This window comes from Phoenix dactylifera, chromosome 3 (assembly GCF_051530095.1).
Source record: "Phoenix dactylifera cultivar Ajwa chromosome 3, Ajwa_hap1_PhDact_Kaust_v1.1, whole genome shotgun sequence".
In the NCBI taxonomy this organism is placed as follows: domain Eukaryota; kingdom Viridiplantae; phylum Streptophyta; class Magnoliopsida; order Arecales; family Arecaceae; genus Phoenix; species Phoenix dactylifera.
In genome coordinates, this window is record NC_143192.1 from 40,434,555 (window position 1) to 40,459,776 (window position 25,222).

At 41.1% G+C, this 25,222-nt stretch overlaps 3 protein-coding genes across 3 annotated transcripts; all 3 read left to right on the forward strand.

The window, feature by feature from the left end:
• The first annotated feature begins 520 nt into the window (after nucleotides 1-520).
• Nucleotides 521-2,768, forward strand: LOC103703533 (UNC93-like protein 1). The gene is made up of 2 exons (XM_008786411.6): nucleotides 521-1,982; nucleotides 2,083-2,768. The coding sequence occupies exons 1-2, from the start codon at nucleotides 817-819 to the stop codon at nucleotides 2,345-2,347; spliced, it is 1,431 nt and encodes a 476-aa protein (XP_008784633.2). The 5' UTR covers nucleotides 521-816; the 3' UTR covers nucleotides 2,348-2,768.
• A 3,066-nt stretch (nucleotides 2,769-5,834) lies between these two features.
• Nucleotides 5,835-13,515, forward strand: LOC103703531 (tumor necrosis factor receptor family protein). Its single transcript, XM_008786410.6, has 2 exons — nucleotides 5,835-6,150; nucleotides 13,048-13,515. Exons 1-2 carry the CDS (start codon nucleotides 5,917-5,919, stop codon nucleotides 13,294-13,296), a joined length of 483 nt encoding a protein of 160 aa, XP_008784632.2. The 5' UTR covers nucleotides 5,835-5,916; the 3' UTR covers nucleotides 13,297-13,515.
• A 1,355-nt stretch (nucleotides 13,516-14,870) lies between these two features.
• On the forward strand, nucleotides 14,871-16,699 carry LOC103703530 (Peroxidase superfamily protein). The gene is made up of 2 exons (XM_008786409.6): nucleotides 14,871-15,503; nucleotides 15,683-16,699. The coding sequence occupies exons 1-2, from the start codon at nucleotides 15,297-15,299 to the stop codon at nucleotides 16,454-16,456; spliced, it is 981 nt and encodes a 326-aa protein (XP_008784631.2). The 5' UTR covers nucleotides 14,871-15,296; the 3' UTR covers nucleotides 16,457-16,699.
• Nucleotides 16,700-25,222: the final 8,523 nt, after the last annotated feature.

Here is a 25,222-nt window from a genome sequence, read left to right on the forward strand (position 1 = left end):
TGGTTGGCCTGATGTTAGCTTTGGGCATTTGGCAAGTGAGAGTCCATGTTATGCATACAGGATCATTTAGGAATTCAATAAATTTATGCATCACTCACAATTAATATATTCTTTACCATATTAATCCACTAGATTGGGCCGAAACAAATCTCATTCTATCAACTCTTAGGTCTCGTTGTTTCTAATAACTTAAGAGTTATGGCAAAATATAACCTCGATCTAATGTGCTAGTCTAGTTTAAACTTGTGATATTTCTGCTTGTCAAAAGATAAAAATACCATGTCCAACAGATTTGCTTTGGACTAAAACTATGTGATTAGATTTCTATAATTAGCAAAAATAAGAAACACTAAAACAACGCTAATTACAAGCAAAATTACAATAATATGTTGAAAATTCTTGCAAGGAAGCAAACAAAGTCTCCACTTCCCAGCGGGTAGTCTTTTGGTGAATGTGATAGAAGGCTCGGTTCAAATGCCATTCACCCTTATTTAAGCTGGAGGAATTAAGAGGAAATAATATATTGAATTAATTTTGGTAAGAAATATGTATTCAATTATTAAACATATACGAACTTTATGGATACCGAGATGATATGATATACCGGTTTACTATATGCAGGTGTTGCTTGCCATTTGGTGGCGGGGGAGTCGGTAACCGTACTTAAAAATGCTACGCGATTGGCCCCGGCCATCATAAAAGCCGCTCCCTCCTCCCGATTCCTTGGCATACTTCCCATCGCCAGAATCCCCTCGGAATCTCATATCCAAATCCCCCGTCCTCCGCTCCCTCTCAATCCCAGTCCAAGGTCCAAAAATGGGTCTTCGATCCAAAGAGGAGGAGGAGGAAGAAGGGTCGTCTCTTGCTTTGGGCCCTTACAGATACAATTCGCCGTTTGTCCAGGTCTGCCTGATCGGGCTGGTGTGCTTCTGCTGCCCGGGAATGTTCAACGCCCTCTCCGGCATGGGCGGCGGCGGCCAGCTCGAGCACAAGGCCGCCAACAACGCCAACACCGCCCTCTACACCACCTTCGCCGTCTTCGGCGTCCTCGGCGGCGGCATCTACAACCTCCTCGGCCCCCGCCTCACCCTCCTCGCCGGCTGCTCCACCTACGTCCTTTACGCCGGCTCCTTCCTCTCCTACAACCACTCCCACCGCCAGCCTTTCGTCGTAACCGCCGGCGCAATCCTCGGAATCGGCGCTGGCCTCCTCTGGGCCGGACAGGGTGCCATCATGACCTCCTACCCCCCGGCCCACCGCAAGGGCTCCTACATCTCCCTCTTCTGGGCCATCTTCAACCTCGGCGGCGTCATCGGCGGCCTCATCCCCTTCCTCCTCAATTACCACCGCGAGGAGGCCGGCTCCGTCAACGACGGCACCTACATCGCCTTCATGTGCTTCATGGCCGCGGGCGCCGCTCTCTCCCTCGCCATCCTCCCCCCGGCGCGGGTCGTCCGCGACGACGGCACCCGCGCCACCGCCATGACCTACTCCAACGTCCGCACCGAGGCCGTGGAGATCCTCAAGCTCTTCGCCAACTGGAAGATGCTCCTCATCGTCCCCGCCGCCTGGGGCAGCAACTTCTTCTACACCTACCAATTCAACAACGTGAATGGACTCATCTTCACTCTGAGGACCAAAGGGCTGAACAACGTGTTCTACTGGGGGGCGCAGATGCTCGGCTCCTTCGGGATCGGCTACTTCCTGGACTACAGCTTCAAGAGCAGGAGGATGCGGGGGCTGGTGGGGATCGGGGCCGTGGCGGTGCTCGGGACGGCGATCTGGGCCGGAGGGCTAGTGAACCAGCTAAGGTATACTGATGGCAAATGGAAGGGGCATACCTTGGATTTCAAGGACTCCGGTGGGCGGTTCGCCGGCCCATTTGTCCTCTACTTCAGTTATGGCTTGCTCGATGCCATGTTTCAGACCTTGTGCTACTGGATGATCGGGGCGCTGGCTGATGACTCCGAGACCCTTAGCAGGTAAATTTTTCTTCTATGCATGCACTACCTACTTCCGAACTATCTTCTTTTTTTTTTTCTATTGCCTTCTGATCATCGATGGCTATTAAACTGTGTGCAGGTATAGTGGATTCTACAAGGGAATGCAGAGTGCCGGCGCTGCCGTTGCCTGGCAAATTGATAACAGTAAAACGAAGCTGCTGTCGCAGTTGATAGTAAACTGGTCTCTTACTACTGTAAGCTATCCCTTGCTTGTGGTGTTGGTGTTGCTTGCTGTGAAGGACGAGGACACGGCCGAGGATGGAGAGAGCAAGGTGCCAAAGCCATCACCTCTTCCTCGGTCAGCGGATGATGATCGTGTACAGGAGTACAGCGGGATAAATTAGGAAAGACTGGATGAAAGCTGCTTCTCTTTGGGAAACGGACTGGGTCGCCAGTATTGGTTAGATATATACGGGCACCACCATTGGAGCCATTCCCAATTTGCATACCAGCCGTCTCCTATTACAGCTCCAAGTAGTGCCGACCTAAACCGTACTTTGCTTCTGTTCTTGTGTTCGCCATGGTGATGATGCTCTCGTCTCACTGGTACCTGAAAATTGTGTCAAATATTTCATGAAAAAGAAGAAGAAAGAAACCGCGGCAGGCATCCATCATGCAACAACTCATGGGTGTCAGTTGCAAGTCTTCTCTGAATCTCACTTTTAGCTTCAATCTTATCTTGCACAATCTGTGGGAAAAGGTGTTTTTAGTTCTCGAGTAGGATTTTTTTTTTCTTCTTCTGAATGGAAAATGTTTGTCAACAAACGCACTAATCGTCTCGAATTTTAACAGTATGGTGCGTCTATCTCCATTTTTCTGAATGGTGCGTCTCATACCAGAGAATCTGCTGTTCTTCTACCTGTGTGAGAAATGGAGGAGATTCTCTGGCTCGTTAACTCCTGAAGTATCTGCATAAGAAAGCAACATTCTCCATGGTCACCTTTGTCTCTTCGGCTGGAGGTGGGGAGGGGGTAAACTGATTAGTGCCCCTTTCCAACATATTACCTGCATTGTTTACCGAAGAGCTATACAGAAACAAGCGCAGATGATGGGCCGCCAGGCCCATTCTAGCCCAGCCTGAAATTTAGCGGGCCTGGCCAAAAAAGGCCTGTTCTGAAAATCGGGCCAGGCATGGGAAAATTATAAATTGGCCCACCCCACCCAGCCCAAGATGATTATATATTTAATATTATATTAAATATAATAATAATAAAATTGTATACTATATGTTAATGGACATATCAATACCGGGTTTTTGGGCGTGTCTGGTATTGACCTTTGAGGATTGGGACGTTCCTGGACAAACAGAAGAGGCCCGATGGGCCGGGCTGGGCCTAGGCATATACCGGCCCAACCCAAACAGCTCTAGTCTACTGAATTTAAAAATAGTTTGATTTATCCAATCAGAAAACGAATTAACAACAGCTCATTTTGAGCAAATTTTCACGGACGCATGTTGGGGTACTGTTTTTAAGGAGCCTTTTTCGTCCCATTTCATCTATATTGGGATGAAGCCGGATTCAAAAAGGAGGGCACCAAATTTGGGCAATTCATGTCATGGTCCTACGATTGGATGCTGCATTAGGGAATTGGCATGATGCCTTGGCATGCGATCATTCTGTAAAATGCAGCGGGTTTGTAGTACTAGTAGATGGTATAAATATAAGAAAAGAAGAGATCTAAAAAGAACAGATCTATAGAAAAATGTTGATAATTATGGAAAAGCTGTCAGTCAACCAGTAGGGATACGCATTAGCAGTATACTAGATCTTGGTATTTTCACAGCCTTGGGGGTCAAACAAACCATGAACAATATTATGGTAGCTATGCTTGTGCTAAATGTGGTATGACTGAATTCATTTAATTGTTCGTATGTTGTTGCCAAAATCCAATCCGAAGCACGGATCTGCGCACACAAGAAAGGATAGAAGTCGTCGGAGTTGCCCAGTGAGGCGACTATCCAATGCTTAAGTTAGCGAATATGATTTTAGAGAATAGAGGAGAATAAGATCTGAATAATGGATCAGAGAGAAAGATCTTACCTTGTCTGCCAAGCTCTTATTTATAGGTACAAAGTCTTTGTCTTATTGGTGTTGGACTTGGGAGTCCTAAGTTATGTGAAAAACAAGTTCTTGGTTGTCTTTATCCAGCTCAGCCCATGAAGATTTGTCCAATGAAAAACAATCTTCTTCCCCTTTAGTGCTATGTGTCAGCCTGTGATTGGAGGTTGGATTTGGGCCACATCCACCATGGCGTGGTTTCACTACGCCTGCGGCTTTAAAGGAGCATCCTTGCAAAGCATAGGATGATTGGAATGTCAGTGAAGAGTTTCTTTGACCAACATTATTATATATGCCCTTTATTGCTGGGATAAAAGTGTTTTTGTTTGAATGTCTATGATCAAGATTGTTGCATGCAACTCTAAAACTTTCGATAGCTGGAGACTTATTAGAGGCAATTCTAGCTATGTTTTAAATTTTGATGAGATCGATGGAGTGTATCTCTGACTATTATATCCTACTCTTGCAACAAAAAGTGAACCGTGATGTGGGCCTACACTTCCCTGCAGAGAAAAAAGAAAAAGAAAAAAATTAGAAGGAAAGGAAGAAAAGAAAAAAAGAAAAAAAAAGAAAGAAGAAAAGAACGAATTAAAAAGGACAGAAAGAAAAGAAGGGAGAAGAAAGAGATCGAAAAGGAAAGAAATAAAGAATAAAAGAAAATAAAAAGAAGGAAAGGAAGAAAAAAAAAGGAAAAAGGAAAAAGTGAAATATAAAGATGAAAGGCAAGAAGAAGAGGACAGAGATGGAGGGTAACTATCGGGATGCCTGGCTAAAATAGTGTCATCAATATGAGACAGGACAATGGTGTATGTCCTTTCGCAGAGAATCCAAAACTCCTCTATCCAAGACTCTAAGAAAATAATATTCTATTAGTCTATATAATCAACCTATCTAGGCTTTTCTTCGGACCGCCACCACCTAATTATACTGATGAGTGCTTAATCTTGAGCACCATCAGAATTGCATCATCTTTTGGATCCATGATTTTATATTTAAGCATGCATCCCCATTATCATGTCCATCTTTAGCTATGAATTTAGTTTCTACTAATTCACAAAATTACATATCACAAGTCTCTCTCAAAAAAATCATAAAAGTCTCCAATTTAAGACTTTCTCCATGGGGAGAGTTTTGCTGGCCTAAGCTCTTATTGGTCATGTAACTATCTTACTTGAAATAAGTTTCACGACACATACAAATTACATATTCATCAGGGAATAATTCGTGTCTAATTGCAGATACGTCATTAAAATTTTACTTAGGGTTGAAGAGAAACATACATCAAGGCCTCTCTTAATTGTCATAGATTCTCAAGCTGGATTGTGTTACATGTCTAAGTTGCGAGACTCGACATGTTATGTTACGAATGATCAAACTCTTATAAAAAAAACACGCTGATCTTGTGAGTCATACCTATCTCCTCATCTGAAGTAAGATTGGGAACCAGCAAGAAAACTAGCCCTATTCCCAATACAGAATCTCTTCTTTTACACTAGTTGGCTAGATGTGATGGCAATTTGACTATTTCATATGGAAATGGCCTAGGTAATGGGCTTCACGAACAGGAGGCAGCCCACGGTCCTAGCCCCCCAAACCCTAATAAGATGGATTGCATCCCAAATAGTTTGGGATTAGCTATCAAAACTTTGTTTTGAGCTGATCCTGGCCATTTCCAGCTTTGACCCACCAAGTCAAGGCTTTTGCATCCAACCAGGCCATCATCCGAATGGGCCCTCGGCTTCGTGCGCTAAGGCTTATTGGGCTTCGGGTGGGAAGTTCACGTACACCGTGAGAGGGCAAGAAAGGACGAGCGGTGCGGGGAGGAAGAGCGAAACGGAGAAACTGAGGGCAGTATGCTGTTCCACGGCGGCGGCGGCGGCGTCGGCGGCGTCGGCGGCGTTGGTAGAGGTGCGGCGGCGGCATGCCGGATTCTGGTGCGGTGTTTCTCTCGGAAGCGCAGCCCGGATCTTCGGAGGATAAACCCCAAGGTGCCCAGGGAGGAGGCCAAGACCATCTCTAAAGGCCTCTACGATATCCTCAAGGACCATGGCCCCCTCACTGTCTCCAACACTTGGGACTACGCGAAGGTATTATAAACCTCTGTAGGCTTTGTTTGTCTTGCTTACCCTTCTTGCTTTTTTTTTTTTTCTTTTTTTTTCTTTTGTTCTCTTTTTCCCCTTTTCGCCAAGAACGTTTGTGACTTGGGTTTATGGTGGTAAGTGCATTGATAAAATTGTAGATTTTTCATTTTGTTCATGGACTTATTAGAGTTGGTTGGTTCTCATTCATGCTGTTTATCGGCTGCTAAGAAGATTTGAGTCATTCTAATAGGTGTTTGACGAATTGTCCTTGAAGCTGTTGTTGCCAGCCATTTGCTGTGGCTTTTCATCAGCTAATTCTTGCTTCCTTTTACTGTTTGAGGATGATATTTCTTTTGGTTTAGGATTCTTATTTCAAGGACACTTGATTGGAACAAGAAAAGGTGCTTTTAGTGTGTATTCGTGCCTTATCTATACTCAAAATATACATATTTGTGTATTCTTTCACCCGCCTAGCCACGACATCTTTTTTATGTGCCATGTTGCATCATTGTTGAATTTTCTTTCTGCCCTCGGACAATGCCCGCTCGATCTTCAATCATTTTTAGTATTTCGATTCACATATTCTTGAATATCGTTCCAATCAACTAGTCCCATATATGCAACCCAAGGGCAACCATTCTTAGGTATTCAACTTTCTTTTTTCTTTGTGGTCATGTTTGTTTGGTCTCTAAAATAACAACATTAGAATTAAATTTGGGCTATCATTTGACAAATTCTGTTATGTTGTGGAAATTAGTAGTTTGGGCAATGTGATTCTTTGAAATTTTTCTGTTGCTTTTCTTTGAAGCACTTAAGGAGCTGAATGCCTTATTGAAAGACATATTTTGTGTATGGTTGACTTCATTTTGCTTCGCATCAGAATTGAAAGATCTTTAGTTGTTTATGTGGCCACTGTTATGGAAAGATGAAATTTATTTTTGATATAGAAATAAAACTGTATGCATGCAAATCAGAAATTACACGCACAGTTCCGTTATTTGATTGGAGAAAACTTGTTATCAAGATTCATAAAAATTGAGATGTAGAATAATGTAAGAAAAACAAAATCTTTGACATATGACATATCCAAAATCATGAAACATGTTATGTATAGTCCGTATCACTCCATTGAAGGTCAACCAATAGATAGTGATTTTCCCCTCTTTTCCTGAATGACTCCAATTGATCACCAAAACAGCTTATGTTTCGTATCTAGTCTCCAAAGCAGAGAAAAGCAGGAGACAGAGAGCTATATAAATGGGACATTATCTATATACTAGAAAAAGGTTAAAATTGCAAAAAAGGCTTTTAAAAAATTATAATTCCCCAAGGAAGGTCTACTATTGCATGATGAGGATTTTCTTTCCTACGAGAAATAACTGCAGTTCTCTATTCAGAAGACTCCAAAATTAAGCGAAAAGCAAAACAAAAAATAGAAAAAAATTGTAAAAAAGTTGGTCAGCCATTTAAATTAATCCCTCAAACATTTTCCTCCTAGAAAGTGATGTGGGAGAGATTCAAATTCTGTTGAGCATATTTGTAACTATGCTAATTTTGATTTTCACAGAAGGCATCAGCTAGCCTTTAAGCTTGGTTTCTTGGTGTTTGTATAAGGGATCTGGAATCAAGTTTTTTCTCCCTTTCTTTTGGTTTGGTTTTTTTTTTTTTTCGAGCGCCCGCCGGGGGGTGGGGGGGTGGGGGGTGTTGGCAGGGGGAGGGGAAGTGGGTTGAAATTAGAAGTCTTCAGGAAGGTTGCCTCTTTTATGTAGTCCTAAATTGTTCATGAGTCTCATAACAAAAGGAAGTTTTGACTCAAGTAACTTCAACTTATTTAATTTTGTGGTTGTCTGAAACTATGCTTCATGTAGTTGTTAAAGTTTGCAATTTGTAGTTAAACTAATTTTATAGTGAATACAGTGCATGTAAAGCTGACAAAACTCGGAGCTGCCATTATATATAAAAGGTTACATCTAATCTAAATGTCAATAGATGTTACTTAGGTTTAGATTTGGTTGTTTTTCTTTTTGTGAGGTTTACTTTCTGTGGATATGCTGTATTATTGAATCGAAGGGGTCTTGTATTTAAGTCTTATGGGTGCAGGTATGATTTTATTATTTTTGGAAATCTTTGATAACCTTTTGTTAAGAAAGTGACTAGGATCATCATTGTGGAATTTTAGGTTGTTTAGGGCTCCTAATCAAATTGTGTAAGTTGATGTTGTAGGCTCATATAGGTAAGTTGTTAGTCCTTTTAATGTTAAATAAAATTGTTTTATTGTTGTTACATGTCAATAAATGGGGTTCCATGAAGAGTGATAATCTACTTTTTTCGTATGATTTATGGGTTACTCTGTATGAATCAACTGATTTTGCTGTAATTCTTGTATGTCCAGGTCCCTCTCAAATTTGTTTTTTCCTCTATTTCTCCCACTTCCTCAAATTGTTGTTCTCTCAAATTGACTTTTTTAGCTGTATTTTTTTCCATTGATAGAAGGATACAGCGTGAACATTTCAGATCTGAACTGAATTTGAACAAACTCTTGCTTTTAAAGTTTTAGTTGTCAGCATTTGCGTGTGGAGCTCGTTAATTTTTCTATGGCTTATTCAGGAGGAATTATATGTGGCATGTGTGTATGTATGATGTAGCTTATTGGGTGATGATGATTTTTGTGGGGCAATTGGTCTGGCCAACTTTCTTCAGGTTAGTTATAGTAGAGAGGCAGTTTCTTTAGCCAACCATCTCTTGCAATCAGAGTGGCAATAATTTAAATAGGCATCATATGGATGCTATTGTCACTCTAGCTTAAATAGCCGTCAATTTTGTGATCAATTTTTTATGATTTTTCACTTATATATTGATTCTGGCGTTTAGTATGCAGATATACCAACATTTTTATGATCTTGGACCCTCCATATAGCCCAAGCTTCTTAATTCATACAGATCCCAAGCCTGTCTTTGAATTTTAGAATCTATGTATATCTCTTTCTTTGATTTTAAGCCACTCTTCATTGTGATCAGATGGAGTAGAGCGTCAAAGAGATTACAGTTTGCTATCATGTATACCATGCAGAATATAGATTTTTGAAGGTTTAGTTCACATCATCAGGTTAGAAAACTCCACATTATTTTTCTTCGAGTGTTCTCTAGGTATATGCTTATCCTGGGTCAAAAAGGAAACGTGACTGCTCTATTAGTGTCTTCATGAGCAAGTCAAACCTCCAAATCATTTTAATACATATGGCTTGATGTGGTCAGTATTTTGACCACATTTTGTATGTTATATCATAATTTTGGCAAAGAAAATGCTAGATATGCTCTAAAATTAATTGAAAATAATCGTATGTGTTTGCTAAATCTTTTAGAAACATCAGAAAGCAAATTTATCATTACTTCATTAGGGAAGCAGGAAAAGAAAATTCTTTGAATAATTTGAGATCTTTGGTTTGCTTTATAGACTAGAGGATATTGGACAGATTTCCTTGTAGTCAAGGCTGATGTGCCAGAAACTACTGAATATTCAAACCTTGCTATTAGGTAAATGAGCTGTGGGTGATGATCTAATCATTTGGAAACATGTTCAATAAAAAATGTGCCTTCTTAAATTGTGGCCAACTTCTTTGTTTTGTTCAATGGGCAGTGAAAAAGATAATGTATGCTTGCCTAATTCTACCATGTTGATTTATTAATTTGTAGACATGAATACTTTTTATATGTGGAATTAGTGATACTTCAATTTGTTAGCTTGATTGCTAATCTTTGTATGTATCTGTGTAAAGTAAATGTTTTGGGAAACTGTAAGTTCCTTTGCATAACTCACAATTTTTATTTTATGATATAACTGTCAATTTCTCTTGATCCTTATAATACAGAGTCTCATCTTGTCCTTTATTTTATGATATAACTGTCAATTTCTCTTGGTCCTTATAATACAGAGTCTCATCTTGTCCTCCTACATGTTTAATTTGCATAGGTAAAGTATGCTATGCTTTCGCATACTTTTCATCTTGTTGTGGTTAATGATGGATGTTCTCATAGTTTAGTGAACAATTTTTTACTCTTTGAGTAGTCTAGTTTCGATGGTCAATGGGATGACATTATATAGATAAATTATGCTGCTTCCAGTTTTGGAGCAACGAGATAGCTGTCACAATTCATCTGTAATGCTACTTATAGTTTTTATTCCATTCATGATCTATTAACCAATGACCCTGAAATAATGGTTTTGATCGCTGGTTTTGTCATTTTAAATCTGTTCTAGCTGCAAAGATGAATAATGTTAGGCAATTGTTTTGAAAGGTTTCCATTATTCAGGGATATCATCATTACTATAAATTTCTTGTCTCCATGTACGTACAACTACTAATAGTAAACAATTTGTTGAGTTTGACTTTGTAGGAAGATAGGCTTCAGGGAGCCAATTGTGATGTAGGTCATCCAAGCACTCACTGCTAAAGGGAATACCATAAATTTTGGGGTGACAAAAGTTGGAGGAGAAATTTGATAATTAGGGTATTTTTAGCTATCCAGTTATGGTGATACACTGCCTAGGAAGGGCAAGGAAATCTGAATAATATGTGAGCAACGGATGGGTCAATTATTCATCTAAAGAGAGTATTAGAGCTTCAAATCTATTACCATCGAAACAATAATATATGGACATGCAATATCAGCCGGCGAGCTTAGGGTTCATTTAGTTGCAAGAAATGAATGGAACACTAATTTTCCCATGGAAAAGACTTTTTTTGGTTGGCTTTTTGCCGGATGAACATAAAATATGGAAAATTTTCTGCATTTGGTGGAAATCTTTGTTTAAAAAAAAATGCAGAGACAAAAAGTTCAACTTTTCTAAATTATACAGTCAATATTCCTTCAATCATAACTTTTCTTGCAAACCAAAGACATGGAATATTAAAAATCTCTTTTCTAAGGAAAAGGTTTCTTTTTTCTTTCTTTTTCTATAGATTTCCCTGCAAATAAAGAAACCCTCAAGGCTGTTTTTTTATTGTGGAATGAGTTAACCGAAAATAAATGGCCTAACTTACTACTAACCCAATTTACTCTAGAATAAACTACTCTACGCTATATAGTGGAATAGTTTACTTTGGTTTAGGCGGAAAAGTAGCTCTACCATTTTTTTGTCAATTGTCCACATTGCCCTAATTATAGATAGGTCATCCTCATTTGATTTTCGAGGGCTGTCATAAGCTGGTTTTGGAAAGAAACAAATTTTAAATGTAAACATCTTCTTGGGTGTGCAATTTCCTAAAATGTTAATTTAAGTTGGGATTAATAACAAATACCATTCACGGTGGAGGAAAGCAGGTTCAACATGCATCGACTACTTGATTGTCCAAGATGGTGTTTATTGCACATCCTGTCATTGTGTATGTTCAGACGCTTTTGCAAGTGCCCTCATGCATCCTGAGGCAAGATGAGTGATGAATGCTATCTCTGAGGATCAACCAGTTCAATGTCTGTCAAACCACATCTCTAGTAAAGTGAAATGTGTGGTTTAGGTTGGTCATGATGATAATATTTTAGTGTTCTAGGTGCTGGATGGTAGCTTGAGTTCTTGTCTACTACCTACTCTAGATGTCAGGGATAGTAGTTCTGTTTTTTCAGATCTGGCTGTAAGTTGTTCTAAATTTTGTTATCTTGCTATAAGTCCTGATGCTTGGCATTTGCTAGCTGTCAAAGTAATAACAATGTTAGAGTTGGATAGTGTTGAAGTTCATAGGCAGCTACATGAGCATCTCATGCATCCCTATGGTGGGATATGCAGTTGATTCCATGTTAGATTATCTAGAAGTCCAACAATGTTAGACCTGCTCCACTTTATCCTCAACTCATGCAGGACCTGCACCAATACTCTATACCATTGAATAATTGACGTTTTTGCTGCCCTATGTAAACTTAGGATTTGTTGTCATTTTTTGAGCAATGTATCACCTTGATCAGAGAGCTCAAAATACTTCAGGATCTCAGTTTTCAGCTCCCTGAATATTGTCAAATCCCTTTTATGGTGAATAATCACCCTTATCCAAATAATGGTTACCTCCACGAAGTTTTGCATCCACAAAATTAAGCCCATGACACTGCTTCTTGTTAGTATTTGTGGATATTTGTGGTATAAATGGAGGCAGAACATTTTAATATAGACAAAGAGGGATGTTGGCTTGGTGGCTTTTTCATATCTTAGCTTGAAAATTGGTGAAAGCTCACAAATCTTAGCAAAAGAAAAAAAAAAATCTCAGTTGGAAGCTGCTTGAGTGGGAGGTAATATAATAGACATTATGGTACCATCCTGTTAAAGGGGAGCTCTGAGCATAAATGTAATTATCGTTGTTGTATTACTAGAGTTAAGAAAACAAAATTAGTGATGATCTACTGTCACTTTTTATGCCCATGTTGTGACAGATGCCTGACTCACACTACAACAAATTTCTATATCAATGAGGTGAACATTATCCTTTTCTACCCTGATAAAGTCGGTCAGTTACTTGCAGAAGTGATGCGGTTATGCATGTTAAAACAAGGTCATAATAATGACAATACTTCGAAAGAATGGATCCCATCTGATTTATTTATGTTTTAATGATTTAATTTCCTGCATGATGCTATCTGCATTAGGTCTGGTAGATTCTTCTGGGTGTTATCTTGAGGCATTTAGAGTTCCAAGATAACATGGTTAATCTTTTTTAAAATTATATAAGAGTTCAACTTGGAGGAGTTTTGACCTCAAATTCACTTAATGATGAAATTATGTGAGATAAGAGGAAGCTTGCTTTAAAATATCCTCAATATTCACATCTTTTGGATTAGTGACCTGTTCCACAAAAATGTACATGCTTTTCTGGTCACAATTAAGAAAGCTAAGACTTGTGGTTGTTCTAACTTCAACAGGAAGCTGGCATTGATGGCCTGAATAGCAAAACCCATATGAAGATCTTGCTAAAATGGATGACAGGACGAAAGGTGCTCAAACTGTCATGTAATCACATTGGTTCAGCCAAAAAGTTCCATTATTCAATTCTGCCTGAGGAACTGCGGTCTGCTGAACAAATAAGTTCTCCATTGCCGGTATCTGAGAGCACAAAGCCTTCGATGCAGGGAAAAAAGCTGGCTAAAAAGGCCAACCGAAAATCAAGGTGAAGCTTTATGCTGAGTGCTACTAGTTTGGATGGTCAACTATTACTAGCTTTCATTTTGTATTGGTATCTCACAACCAGGAAAAACCAAAGTTCTTGTTTGTGATGTGTGTGGTAATTCTTATGTCAACTGACAATATATTGTTCGTCATGGTTGCCCTTTAAATTTTAACTGCGAGGCTATTTTAATGATAGAATGAAATCCATTTAATCTTTTTATGAATTTCATGCTTGCTATATATGAAGAATTTGATTCGATTATATTTGGCTCATGATTTGCAAGCTCCCTGAATTAGGTAATTTTTGTTTAAAGGTGCACAGGTCGTGATCGGGATGTGACCATCAACTTATAGGTTTACCATGCAATCATAGTTGTTGAAAATCGTCCATCTTGTTACCACAAAATGTTAAAGGATCTTTGAAATGTTTGATATTTGTATTTTACACTCTTTTTTTCTTTTTGGTTGAATGATTGCTGATAGTTTTGTAGTCCAGTTGTATCTAGAATGGTTTATAGATGCCCATCACAGTTAGTTCTACTAATCCTGGATTCTTGTATAGTTTAGGCAGTAAACTATAATAGGACAATCATTATTTTCATTAATGAGAGATTTCAACTAGCCTGCTCTTTTTTATTATTCATCAGAGATACCAACAATGCAAGTGGTGCAAATATATTCAGGGAATCAAGGACTGCAAATGGATCGACCCATCCACTTCTAATCTAGACTTGATTTTCATATAATCCAATTTCATTCAACCAAAGTCTTAGGAATAAAAGAGATAACCTATTTCAATTATAAATTAGATATGGATCATCAAGTGATCAGATCAAAATGCAAACTGGTACAAACTAAACCAGTAGATCATCTCTTTCAGAACCTTCTTGAATCTAAGAAATTGACTTTATTCTTTTGATAATTTTTGTATAGTTAATCATCGATTCGTGTGATTGATAATAACCAAAATCTGTTTTCAATCAAACTTGTGGGGGTGGGGACGGCATGGTCGCTTGTGAACCTCGGAGACGGTCATAACAATTATGAAATGACGCGTGCAAACCATCTTTTGCGGGCATCTATTACTTAACTAATGCCTCGACTTGATACCATCTTCCGCAACTTCCACACGACCACGACCGTAACATTTTAAATTCTTTATGAACCCTATTGTTTCCTTTAACGTCCATCTTTGTCGCTCTACAGCTTGATCAAGAGTCAAGAAGCGGTCTTAAACTAGAGCACCGAATGCTGTGCAGCCATTAATGACCTTTATTAAGAGATGGATAGCCACGTACTTTTGTAGAATGCTGTGCAGCTATGAATGACCCTCACTAAAGGATGGTTAGCCGTCGTACAAGATAATTCATGATACGAGCGTATTATTTGATGGCTGTTCATTTTCTGAAGGCGACTATCTATCGGTGTACGGCACTCTATGGTGGTGTAGATACTGCACTGCAGAAGATCCTGATTGCTCAAGTTAGGCCACTTGATGTTCCCCTCCTACCCCATGTCAAAGTCGGCAACCAGCCGACCCACCAACGTACGTTACGTACCCCATAAATGGCACATATGCAGAGATCCATGCAACTAATTTTCAAAGAGGAAGTACTTATATACATCTAATTTTAGTTATATCTTTAGCACCAAGGACGGCCATTACCCAATCATGCATTCATGTACAAGTACGAACACAAAGCCATGGAACGTAAAGGGAGACTTCGAAGAAGCAGCCTCGGGAAGGCAGAGGGAAACTTTTAATTTACCCTGAAAAATGATGCACCACTACCCAAGTCAACTATTCTCTTCTTACCGTGCCTTGTATTTAATGTAGCAATCAGACGAAAGAACCCCAATCCCAAGTTATTCCATTTAAGTTCCCAAAGCCATTTCAGTTCCATTTCACTCTCCTTCCCCCGCCTCTATATGTTTCCATCTCAGCGGCACCTCTACAAGTAACCAATCAGAGAGTCCATACTATCGATTCATTTTCTTGGAGGAAATGAAGCCTCTCTTCCTCCTCCTCCTCCTCCTCCTCCTCCTCCTTGCCATTGCTTTAGTCTCTGCTGATCTCCGAGTTGGCTTCTACAACTCCTCTTGCCCTCAAGCTGAATCCATCGTCCGCGCCGTGGTGGCAGAGAACTTCCGCAATGACCCCTCCATCACTGCTGCATTCCTTCGCATGCATTTCCATGATTGTTTCGTCAGGGTGAGCAACCTCACATCGAACATTTCTAGTTAGCCCTCGATCTTAATGTGCGTTGCATGGAGTTCAAGCTACGGTAGATTTGTCGGCCTTAGTGCAACATGCTAACATGAATGCATGCAAACGTTTTAGCTCAATTTAATTTGTTTGCTCCCTTCTAACTATATATGTTCTCTCTATAGGGCTGCGATGCGTCGATTTTAATAAAGACGACGAAGAAGAAGCCATCTGAGAGGTCCGCCGGGCCAAACCTCACGGTCCGTGGATTCGAGATCATCGATGAAGCTAAATCAAGGCTGGAGGCAGCATGCCCATCCACTGTATCATGTGCTGATGTAGTAACCCTTGCAACTAGAGATGCCGTCGCCGTAGCTGGCGGCCTGAACTATGCCGTGCCCACAGGGAGGCGGGATGGGCTCGTGTCGAACCCCGATGAGGTCAGGCTACCCGGTCCGCAGCTCCCTGTCCCTCAAGCACTCCAGTTCTTCACAGCCAAAGGTCTCGCACTGGAAGACATGGTTGTTCTCTTGGGCGGACACACTGTGGGAGTGGCCCATTGCACCTTCTTTCGCGACCGGCTCTCCGATTTCCAGGGGACCGGCGCTCCCGACCCCACCATGGATCCGAGCTTGAGAGCTAAGCTCATCCAAACTTGCGGGCCGACACCGAAGCCATTGGAGAAGGACCCTGCAGCATTTTTGGATCAGAGCACGTCGTTCAAGTTTGATGCTCAATATTATAAACAGATAGTAGCAAACAAAGGGGTGCTGAAAATAGACCAAGTGCTAGCATTGGATAATTCCACAGCACGGATTGTTTCAGGTTTGGCGTCGGATGGAGAAGGGTTCCAAAGGAAGTTTGCTGATGCTATGGTGAAGATGGGGAGCATTGAAGTTCTTGTGGGGAGTGCTGGGGAGATCAGAAAGAAATGCAATGCTTTTAACAAAAGTCCATAACCTATTAAATAAGAAGAAATAGGACTGCTTTCGTTCCTTTTTTTTTTCATCCTTGTTTATTGTTCTCTCTTATCCTATGATGATCTCGCCTATGATGAACTATTGGAATATGTTTCATGGCTTCCTCTGTGTTTTGGAAAGAATAAGTTTGTTTACGAGCACTGGAGACTTAGAGTGCCGTTGAACAACATTCAAATCTTGCTCATTAATTTCTAATTGTATCTTCGTCTTGTACATGGTTTAGTTGTATGTTTGACTTCTGAGTGTTCCATTGGACCTTGATATTCTTACGATCTGACAATGCTTCTAGGCAAATTCGGACTCCTTAATCACACATTTTACCTTTTTTTGTTCCTAATTTTTATGTCAGTACTAAAAGAATTAGACCATAATTTATGACATGCAGCCTAAAACAGAAGGGTGGATAAGAGCACTAGTAAGATCCCACTCCCCCTTGAATATTATACACTACAGTAAAAGGGGAAAAAGCCGACGCTAGGGAAAAGCATCGGTAAATTCTACTCCTGCACTTTTTGCCGACGCTTTTAGTGAGCGTTGGCAATTTGAAGGATTAGACGACGCTTAAAAGCGTCGTCGTAGACTGAAGCCAAACGACGCTTTAAAGCGTCGTTGTTGCTGGCCTAAGACGACGCGTATAAGCGTGGTTAATCGAAACGCTAAAACGACGCTTATAAGCGTCGCCGAAGGCCCCTTAAAACCCGGCGGCCGACCCCGAGCCCGCATACTTGCACTATCTACTCTCGAGCCCCCTCTTTCTCCTCCTCTCCGGCACCGAAGCCCCCGAACCCAGCGGCCTTCGTCTTCCTCCTCTCCGGCGCGGATCGTCCGACTCCTATCTCCTCTCCTCCTCCACGTCGACCGACCGACTCCAACCCGCTCCGCCCGAGGTAGTTTTCTCCTCCTCTCTCCTCTCCCTCCTTCTCGCTTGTTCTACTCCTTCTCCGCCTCCTCTTGTTCGTGTTTTCGTGAGTATTTTTCCTTTTTTAATTGATTCTCTAGCTTCGCCTCCGCCCGAGGATCTCCTCCTTCTCCCTCCTCTCCGGCACCATCCGAGCAGCCCTCAAGACTCGATCGAGCGGTATCCCTCCTGTCCGGAGACCTGCGTCGACCGACCGGCCTGAAGCAACAAGGTAATGCATTATGCTCTTGTATTGTTCTTTCTATGTGTGTTTCTGTTGGATTTAAATTTTGTTATTTGAGAAAGGATTGGACATCCATATTGGAGATCTATTATCTAGTTATCCTTCTGCTAATTTAAAGAATGACAAACCTCTGATCACTACATTGAGAAATTAACTCGTCTGTTCTCCATTAACTGACCATTGCCTTGATCAAAGCATACAAAGGTCTTACTAAATTACTGATAAAATTGTATCCAGAATGGCTTGACGATGCTTTGAGAAAATAGGACAATAAGAGCCTTGGTATCCCTCTTGTCACGCCCCGAACCCGAACCTAGGCCCGGGACGCGCCAGACGCTGCACACCCGCACGGCGGACCGCACGGGCGTGCAAGGCTGAATAATCAGACACTCAAGTCACAACATCAGATCACAATTTCAATACTAAAAATCTATCATTTATGATAATCAAATCAATAATTCAATTTCAAATGTCTCAAATAAAGTTGATAACATTTATTTACAAGATCAATTACTTATGACAAAATGAATCTAAATCTATCTATGTCCAGTGTCATAAGTCCTCTCCTCCTGAATCCCCCATCAATCATCTCCTGAAATTATGTCAAAAACAGGTATGAGGTACAACAGCTCAGTAGGTAACAACATGCATAAAGTCACGATAACATGTATTAAAGCATATGCAATGTAACTACAGGTCAGGTGCACAAAATAAATATGATGATCCGCAAACCAATCCGATACTCAAGTAATATATATATATATACCATCTCAGTCTATCATATCACGCATAACATAATCCACAGATCAAACCGCATGACTACGGCCACATCACCCAGTGGCATGGTCACACCGAAGTGTCAACACTCTGCTCCTAATGGAGCCCTGCACCGCAGTGCTGCACCCCAGGGTGCCCAATCTCTGCTCCTCAGAGCATGCTCCGCAGAGCCAAAACACCCCATAGTGCCGGAACTAGTTCCTCATACAAGTCGACAGGGCCAACGTTTCCACCCCATTGGCGGGAATCCTAGACAATAGTCACGCGGTCTCCAAAATCACATCCACAATTTCCAACAATCAAACTTAATATAAACATAAGTTTTCAAAACCAATATCTACATAATAGATTTTCAGATGATCGATTTCCAGTCAAAAACATGCTTCTAAATAATAATGATGCCAAGGATATAAAACATATCAATATGCTGGAAATAATCATACACATATGCATAATACATGTAAATCATACTTTGAGCAAGGTTACCTACCTGGGTTCGCTTAAGAATCCCTGTCACAGATATCACGAACCCCTGTTTAAAACATAAACATTAATTATTTAATTAACTAAGAAACATAATTTTTAAACTATTTCCAATTCCTTAAACTCCTAAGTTCATAGATCCAAGAATGGGCCCCTAAGATCAAACATAGACCCTAAAATCAGAACCCTTTAAACCCAAGTCAATTGTGGCCCAACACAGATTAGGCCCAATTGAACCAAACCAGATAACAGGTTCAGATCAGATTTCGGGCCCAACCCAAACCAGCCCACAGATCCAATCAGGCCCAACTCAGCCCACAAATAGGTCCCTAGCCCAACCCAAACCAGGTCTGATCAGACCAGATGAGACTCAAGTCAGACTAACCCAAATTTCTGACTCAGATCCAAACCATAACCCAAACCCATTCACTCAAATTCAGATCAAACCAAATACAAGGATTAGGTGGAACCGGTTCATAATCTAAACCGGTTCATGGTCTGATCCCCACTTGAGGCACGGATCTCAAAGCCAGGAAAAACCCAGGCCGAATGAAGAAGAAGAAGAAGAAAGAGAAGAAGAAGAAGGAAGAGAAGAAGAAGAAGAAGAAGAAGAGGGAAAGGAAGAAAAAGGGGGGGGGGGGGGGGTGGCGGCCGGTGGTTCCGGTCGGCCCTCGGCGGTCGACCGTGGCCCTCGGCGGCGGCGCTCGGCCAGCCGCCGTCAGCCATCCCCCTTCACAGGCGGCGCCGGACGGGAAGAAGAAGAGAAGAAGGAGAGGAAGAAGGGAGGAAAGAGAGGGAGACCGGGGCTGGAAGCCCGGCCCCCGTTCACCCACCTCCGGCCGAACCCGTTTCGGCCGGATTGACCCCGGTCGGCCACCGTCGGCCGGACGAATCTCACACAAGAAACTTCTCCGAAACAGGGGAAGTGAAATCGATTGAAAATACCATCAAAATGATAAAAAAAAACATGTCTTTCTCACCTCCGGTCGTCGACGAAAGGATCCCCGGCGGCGTTGGCGGCTCCGGCGGCGGCGGGGCTCCGGCGATCCTCTCACAAAGAGGGAAAAACGAAGAGGAGAAGGTTTGAACTTTCAGAAGAATGGGAGCTCCTCTGAGAGTTTCTCAAAGAGAGAGAGAGGGAGAGAGGGAGAGAGGGAGAGAGGGGAAGAGGGAAGAGGGGGGTGGGGCGGAGATCCCGCTGGCCGTTCGGCCGGCGTGGTCATCGTGGTCACCCCCACGATGACTCAACTGAAGTCGGCACCCCTTGCCGACTTCAGTATGTTGGGCCCTAGGACGGGCCCAACTCAGGTCTTCACATTCTAACCAACTAAAAAAAAATTTCGTCCTCGAAATTAAAACATACCTCAATCCGAGAACAAGGCAGGAAACTTCTCTCTCATCTCCTCCTCCAGCTCCCAAGTAGCTTCTCTCTTACTGTGATTGCTCCACTGCACCTTTACATAAGGAATCGTGCGCCTCCTCAAAACTTGGTCCTTCCTATTTACCACACGTAGTAAGTTCTTTTGATCTCCTTCAAAAGAATTCCAAACTCCCAACCTTGGATTAAAATGCCATAATTATATCCCAAAGAAATTAATTTCTCTTGATTCTACATAGAGATCATAATTGGCTTAATAGAAATAGGAGAAATCTTTAGTATCAAATCCTCTTAATATTCTATAATCATTTTTTTTTCTTTTCTTTCTCCCACATCATTCCAACAAATAAGAGATCCATGTTAAAACATTCCAAGTCTAAGACCAACCAAGGAATCATCAATCGTAAATGCTAAATTTAACATGCCCAAGATTCTCCCAAAAGTTGTCAACAATAGAAGATCCACTGGTGAAAATTACATAGCTACCTTTAGATCATCCATAGAATCAACAACATTCTCCTGAAACTAAATCAAGTATTTCATCATAATGCCTTTTAGATCAAATATTAATGATCTTAACCAGTTTCAAAATAAGTCAAACCACCAGACTTCCGCTGCACACTCTGATTTAATTCATTTAATTCTCTAAAGTCACAAATGATTTCTGACTAAAGTATCACTTTGCATTAAGACTAAAAAACTCCAAATTTCAAATTTCCAAGTAGAACTAGAGCAAAACCTCTAGATCTTTTTGTCCTCAATTTATATAGAGTATACTTACCATAACTAACCCCCAATCCTTTAGTCAAGTTTAAGGTCACTACGTGATCTCCACAACCTTCTTAGAATCCAAAAATATCTAGGTTTAATTTAAAGGGGTAATTCTTGTATTCCTTTAGCAATTTAATCAGAAAATCTACATTGATTTTCCTTCCAACAGAATTTACTTCAAATTCAATGGGTTAGAACTGTTGAGCCAATATCACTATGAGTAGGAATTAACCCTATCAACCTCCAAATTCTTTTTCACCAAAATTCTTAATGTCTATGATCAATGCTACACATAATAACTCACATAAGCATCTCAAAATCGAAATTTCTACTCAATTTTGTATTTTACAATGACAAAAATTTCTAGTTAGATCATAAACCGAGACTTGAGTTCAAATTAACACATCCAATAGTCTCCAACAATTATAAGAAAAATTCAGTAGCCCAATCTGAATATACAAATTCAAGTAATTAGAATTCTCAACCAATTTGCTTACTAGCCCTAAAAATTTAACCCACCAATAGAAATACATCTATTTAAAATATCCAAACATGTCAATACCAAATATAATTTCATATACAGATTTAACCTCGAAGAACAATTTGCTTTAATATTATGAAAAATCGTTCTTAGCTCACTCCAATGCTATAATAGATCCATGCACAAACTCTACTCTAATAATTACCAACAAAACCAAAAGTACTATTACATCTGCACCCATATCATGTTTGAACTTTCAGATCACTTACACAACATCTAAACATGATATAACTAATATGCCAAGGCTAACCTTCCTATACATGCCTTAGGTCTACCCTCTCTTATCATGATCAAAGACAATTTATACTTTCCTTCCACACTCATCGAAAACTAAATCCGATGCATACATTTTATCACAATGCCCAGTGATCTCACACCTTAAGCACTGAATTTAATTATCATGTCCCAAATGATCATAACCTTAAGCTATGATATATTTCTGTCACGATCCCTAGTGATCTTAAACATATGCTCAGATTCCAACTGGTCACATTTTCCAATAAGCTTAAACCTCAAACTTTAATGCCACTAAGGCCACAGTCCCTAGTGGTCTTAAACCTTAGATTATAATATCATTCTTGTTACAATCTCAAGTGATTATAAACCAAATCTCTGATAGTTTTTCTATCATAATTCTCCACTGATACTCACCTGAACATAAACCCTAGGATACCTTAACCTTAAGCTCTGATACCAATAAATCTGTCACGCCCCGAACCCGAACCTAGGCCCGGGACGCGCCAGACGCCGCACACCCGCACGGCGGACCGCACGGGCGTGCAAGGCTGAATAATCAGACACTCAAGTCACAACATCAGATCACAATATCAATACTAAAAATCTATCATTTATGATAATCAAATCAATAATTCAATTTCAAATGTCTCAAATAAAGTTGATAACATTTATTTACAAGATCAATTACTTATAACAAAATGAATCTAAATCTATCTATGTCCAGTGTCATAAGTCCTCTCCTCCTGAATCCCCCATCAATCATCTCCTGCAATTATGTCAAAAACAGGTATGAGCTACAACAGCTCAGTAGGTAACAACATGCATAAAGTCACGATAACATGTATTAAAGCATATGCAATGTAACTACAGGTCAGGTGCACAAAATAAATATGATGATCCGCAAACCAATCCGATACTCAAGTAATATATATATATACCATCTCAGTCTATCATATCACGCATAACATAATCTACAGATCAAACCGCATGACTAGGGCCACATCACCCAGTGGCATGGTCACACCGAAGTGTCAACACTCTGCTCCTAATGGAGCCCTGCACCGCAGTGCTGCACCCCAGGGTGCCCAATCTCTGCTCCTCAGAGCATGCTCCGCAGAGCCAAAACACCCCATAGTGCCGGAACTAGTTCCTCATACAAGTCGACAGGGCCAACGTTTCCACCCCATTGGCGGGAATCCTAGACAATAGTCACGCGGTCTCCAAAATCACATCCACAATTTCCAACAATCAAACTTAATATAAACATAAGTTTTCAAAACCAATATCTACATAATAGATTTTCAGATGATCGATTTTCAGTCAAAAACATGCTTCTAAATAATAATGATGCCAAGGATATAAAACATATCAATATGCTGGAAATAATCATACACATATGCATAATACATGTAAATCATACTTTGAGCAAGGTTACCTACCTGGGTTCGCTTAAGAATCCCTGTCACAGATATCACGAACCCCTGTTTAAAACATAAACATTAATTATTTAATTAACTAAGAAACATAATTTTTAAACTATTTCTAATTCCTTAAACTCCTAAGTTCATAGATCCAAGAATGGGCCCCTAAGATCAATCATAGACCCTAAAATCAGAACCCTTTAAACCCAAGTCAATTGTGGCCCAACACAGATTAGGCCCAATTGAACCAAACCAGATAACAGGTTCAGATCAGATTTCGGGCCCAACCCAAACCAGCCCACAGATCCAATCAGGCCCAACTCAGCCCACAAACAGGTCCCTAGCCCAACCCAAACCAGGTCTGATCAGACCAGATGAGACTCAAGTCAGACTAACCCAAATTTCTGACTCAGATCCAAACCATAACCCAAACCCATTCACTCAAATTCAGATCAAACCAAATACAAGGATTAGGTGGAACCGGTTCATAATCTAAACCGGTTCATGGTCTGATCCCCACTTGAGGCACGGATCTCAAAGCCAGGAAAAACCCAGGCCGAATGAAGAAGAAGAAGAAGAAAGAGAAGAAGAAGAAGGAAGAGAAGAAGAAGAAGAAGAAGAAGAGGGAAAGGAAGAAAAAGGGGGGGGGGGGGGGTGGCGGCCGGTGGTTCCGGTCGGCCCTCGGCGGTCGACCGTGGCCCTCGGCGGCGGCGCTCGGCCAGCCGCCGTCGGCCATCCCCCTTCACAGGCGGCGCCGGACGGGAAGAAGAAGAGAAGAAGGAGAGGAAGAAGGGAGGAAAGAGAGGGAGACCGGGGCTGGAAGCCCGGCCCCCGTTCACCCACCTCCGGCCGAACCCGTTTCGGCCGGATTGACCCCGGCCGGCCACCGTCGGCCGGACGAATCTCACACAAGAAACTTCCCCGAAACAGGGGAAGTGAAATCGATTGAAAATACCATCAAAATGATAAAAAAAAACATGTCTTTCTCACCTCCGGTCGTCGACGAAAGGATCCCCGGCGGCGTTGGCGGCTCCGGCGGCGGCGGGGCTCCGGCGATCCTCTCACAAAGAGGGAAAAACGAAGAGGAGAAGGTTTGAACTTTCAGAAGAATGGGAGCTCCTCTGAGAGTTTCTCAAAGAGAGAGAGAGGGAGAGAGGGAGAGAGGGGAAGAGGGAAGAGGGGGGTGGGGCGGAGATCCCGCTGGCCGTTCGGCCGGCGTGGTCATCGTGGTCACCCCCACGATGACTCAACTGAAGTCGGCACCCCTTGCCGACTTCAGTATGTTGGGCCCTAGGACGGGCCCAACTCAGGTCTTCACATTCTAACCAACTAAAAAAAAATTTCGTCCTCGAAATTAAAACATACCTCAATCCGAGAACAAGGCAGGAAACTTCTCTCTCATCTCCTCCTCCAGCTCCCAAGTAGCTTCTCTCTTACTGTGATTGCTCCACTGCACCTTTACATAAGGAATCGTGCGCCTCCTCAAAACTTGGTCCTTCCTATTTACCACACGTAGTAAGTTCTTTTGATCTCCTTCAAAAGAATTCCAAACTCCCAACCTTGGATTAAAATGCCATAATTATATCCCAAAGAAATTAATTTCTCTTGATTCTACATAGAGATCATAATTGGCTTAATAGAAATAGGAGAAATCTTTAGTATCAAATCCTCTTAATATTCTATAATCATTTTTTTTTCTTTTCTTTCTCCCACATCATTCCAACAAATAAGAGATCCATGTTAAAACATTCCAAGTCTAAGACCAACCAAGGAATCATCAATCGTAAATGCTAAATTTAACATGCCCAAGATTCTCCCAAAAGTTGTCAATAATAGAAGATCCACTGGTGAAAATTACATAGCTACCTTTAGATCATCCATAGAATCAACAACATTCTCCTGAAACTAACTCAAGTATTTCATCATAATGCCTTTTAGATCAAATATTAATGATCTTAACCAGTTTCAAAATAAGTCAAACCACCAGACTTCCAC

Bases quoted from the DNA above. Each gene is read 5' to 3' on its own strand.
- LOC103703533 (XM_008786411.6), top strand. From the start codon at position 817: ATGGGTCTTCGATCCAAAGAGGAGGAGGAGGAAGAAGGGTCGTCTCTT. The intron at 1,983-2,082 runs GTAAATTTTTCT...AACTGTGTGCAG, and splicing joins GACTCCGAGACCCTTAGCAG to GTATAGTGGATTCTACAAGG.
- LOC103703531 (XM_008786410.6), top strand. From the start codon at position 5,917: ATGCTGTTCCACGGCGGCGGCGGCGGCGTCGGCGGCGTCGGCGGCGTT. The intron at 6,151-13,047 runs GTATTATAAACC...TAACTTCAACAG, and splicing joins ACACTTGGGACTACGCGAAG to GAAGCTGGCATTGATGGCCT.
- LOC103703530 (XM_008786409.6), top strand. From the start codon at position 15,297: ATGAAGCCTCTCTTCCTCCTCCTCCTCCTCCTCCTCCTCCTCCTTGCC. The intron at 15,504-15,682 runs GTGAGCAACCTC...TTCTCTCTATAG, and splicing joins TCCATGATTGTTTCGTCAGG to GGCTGCGATGCGTCGATTTT.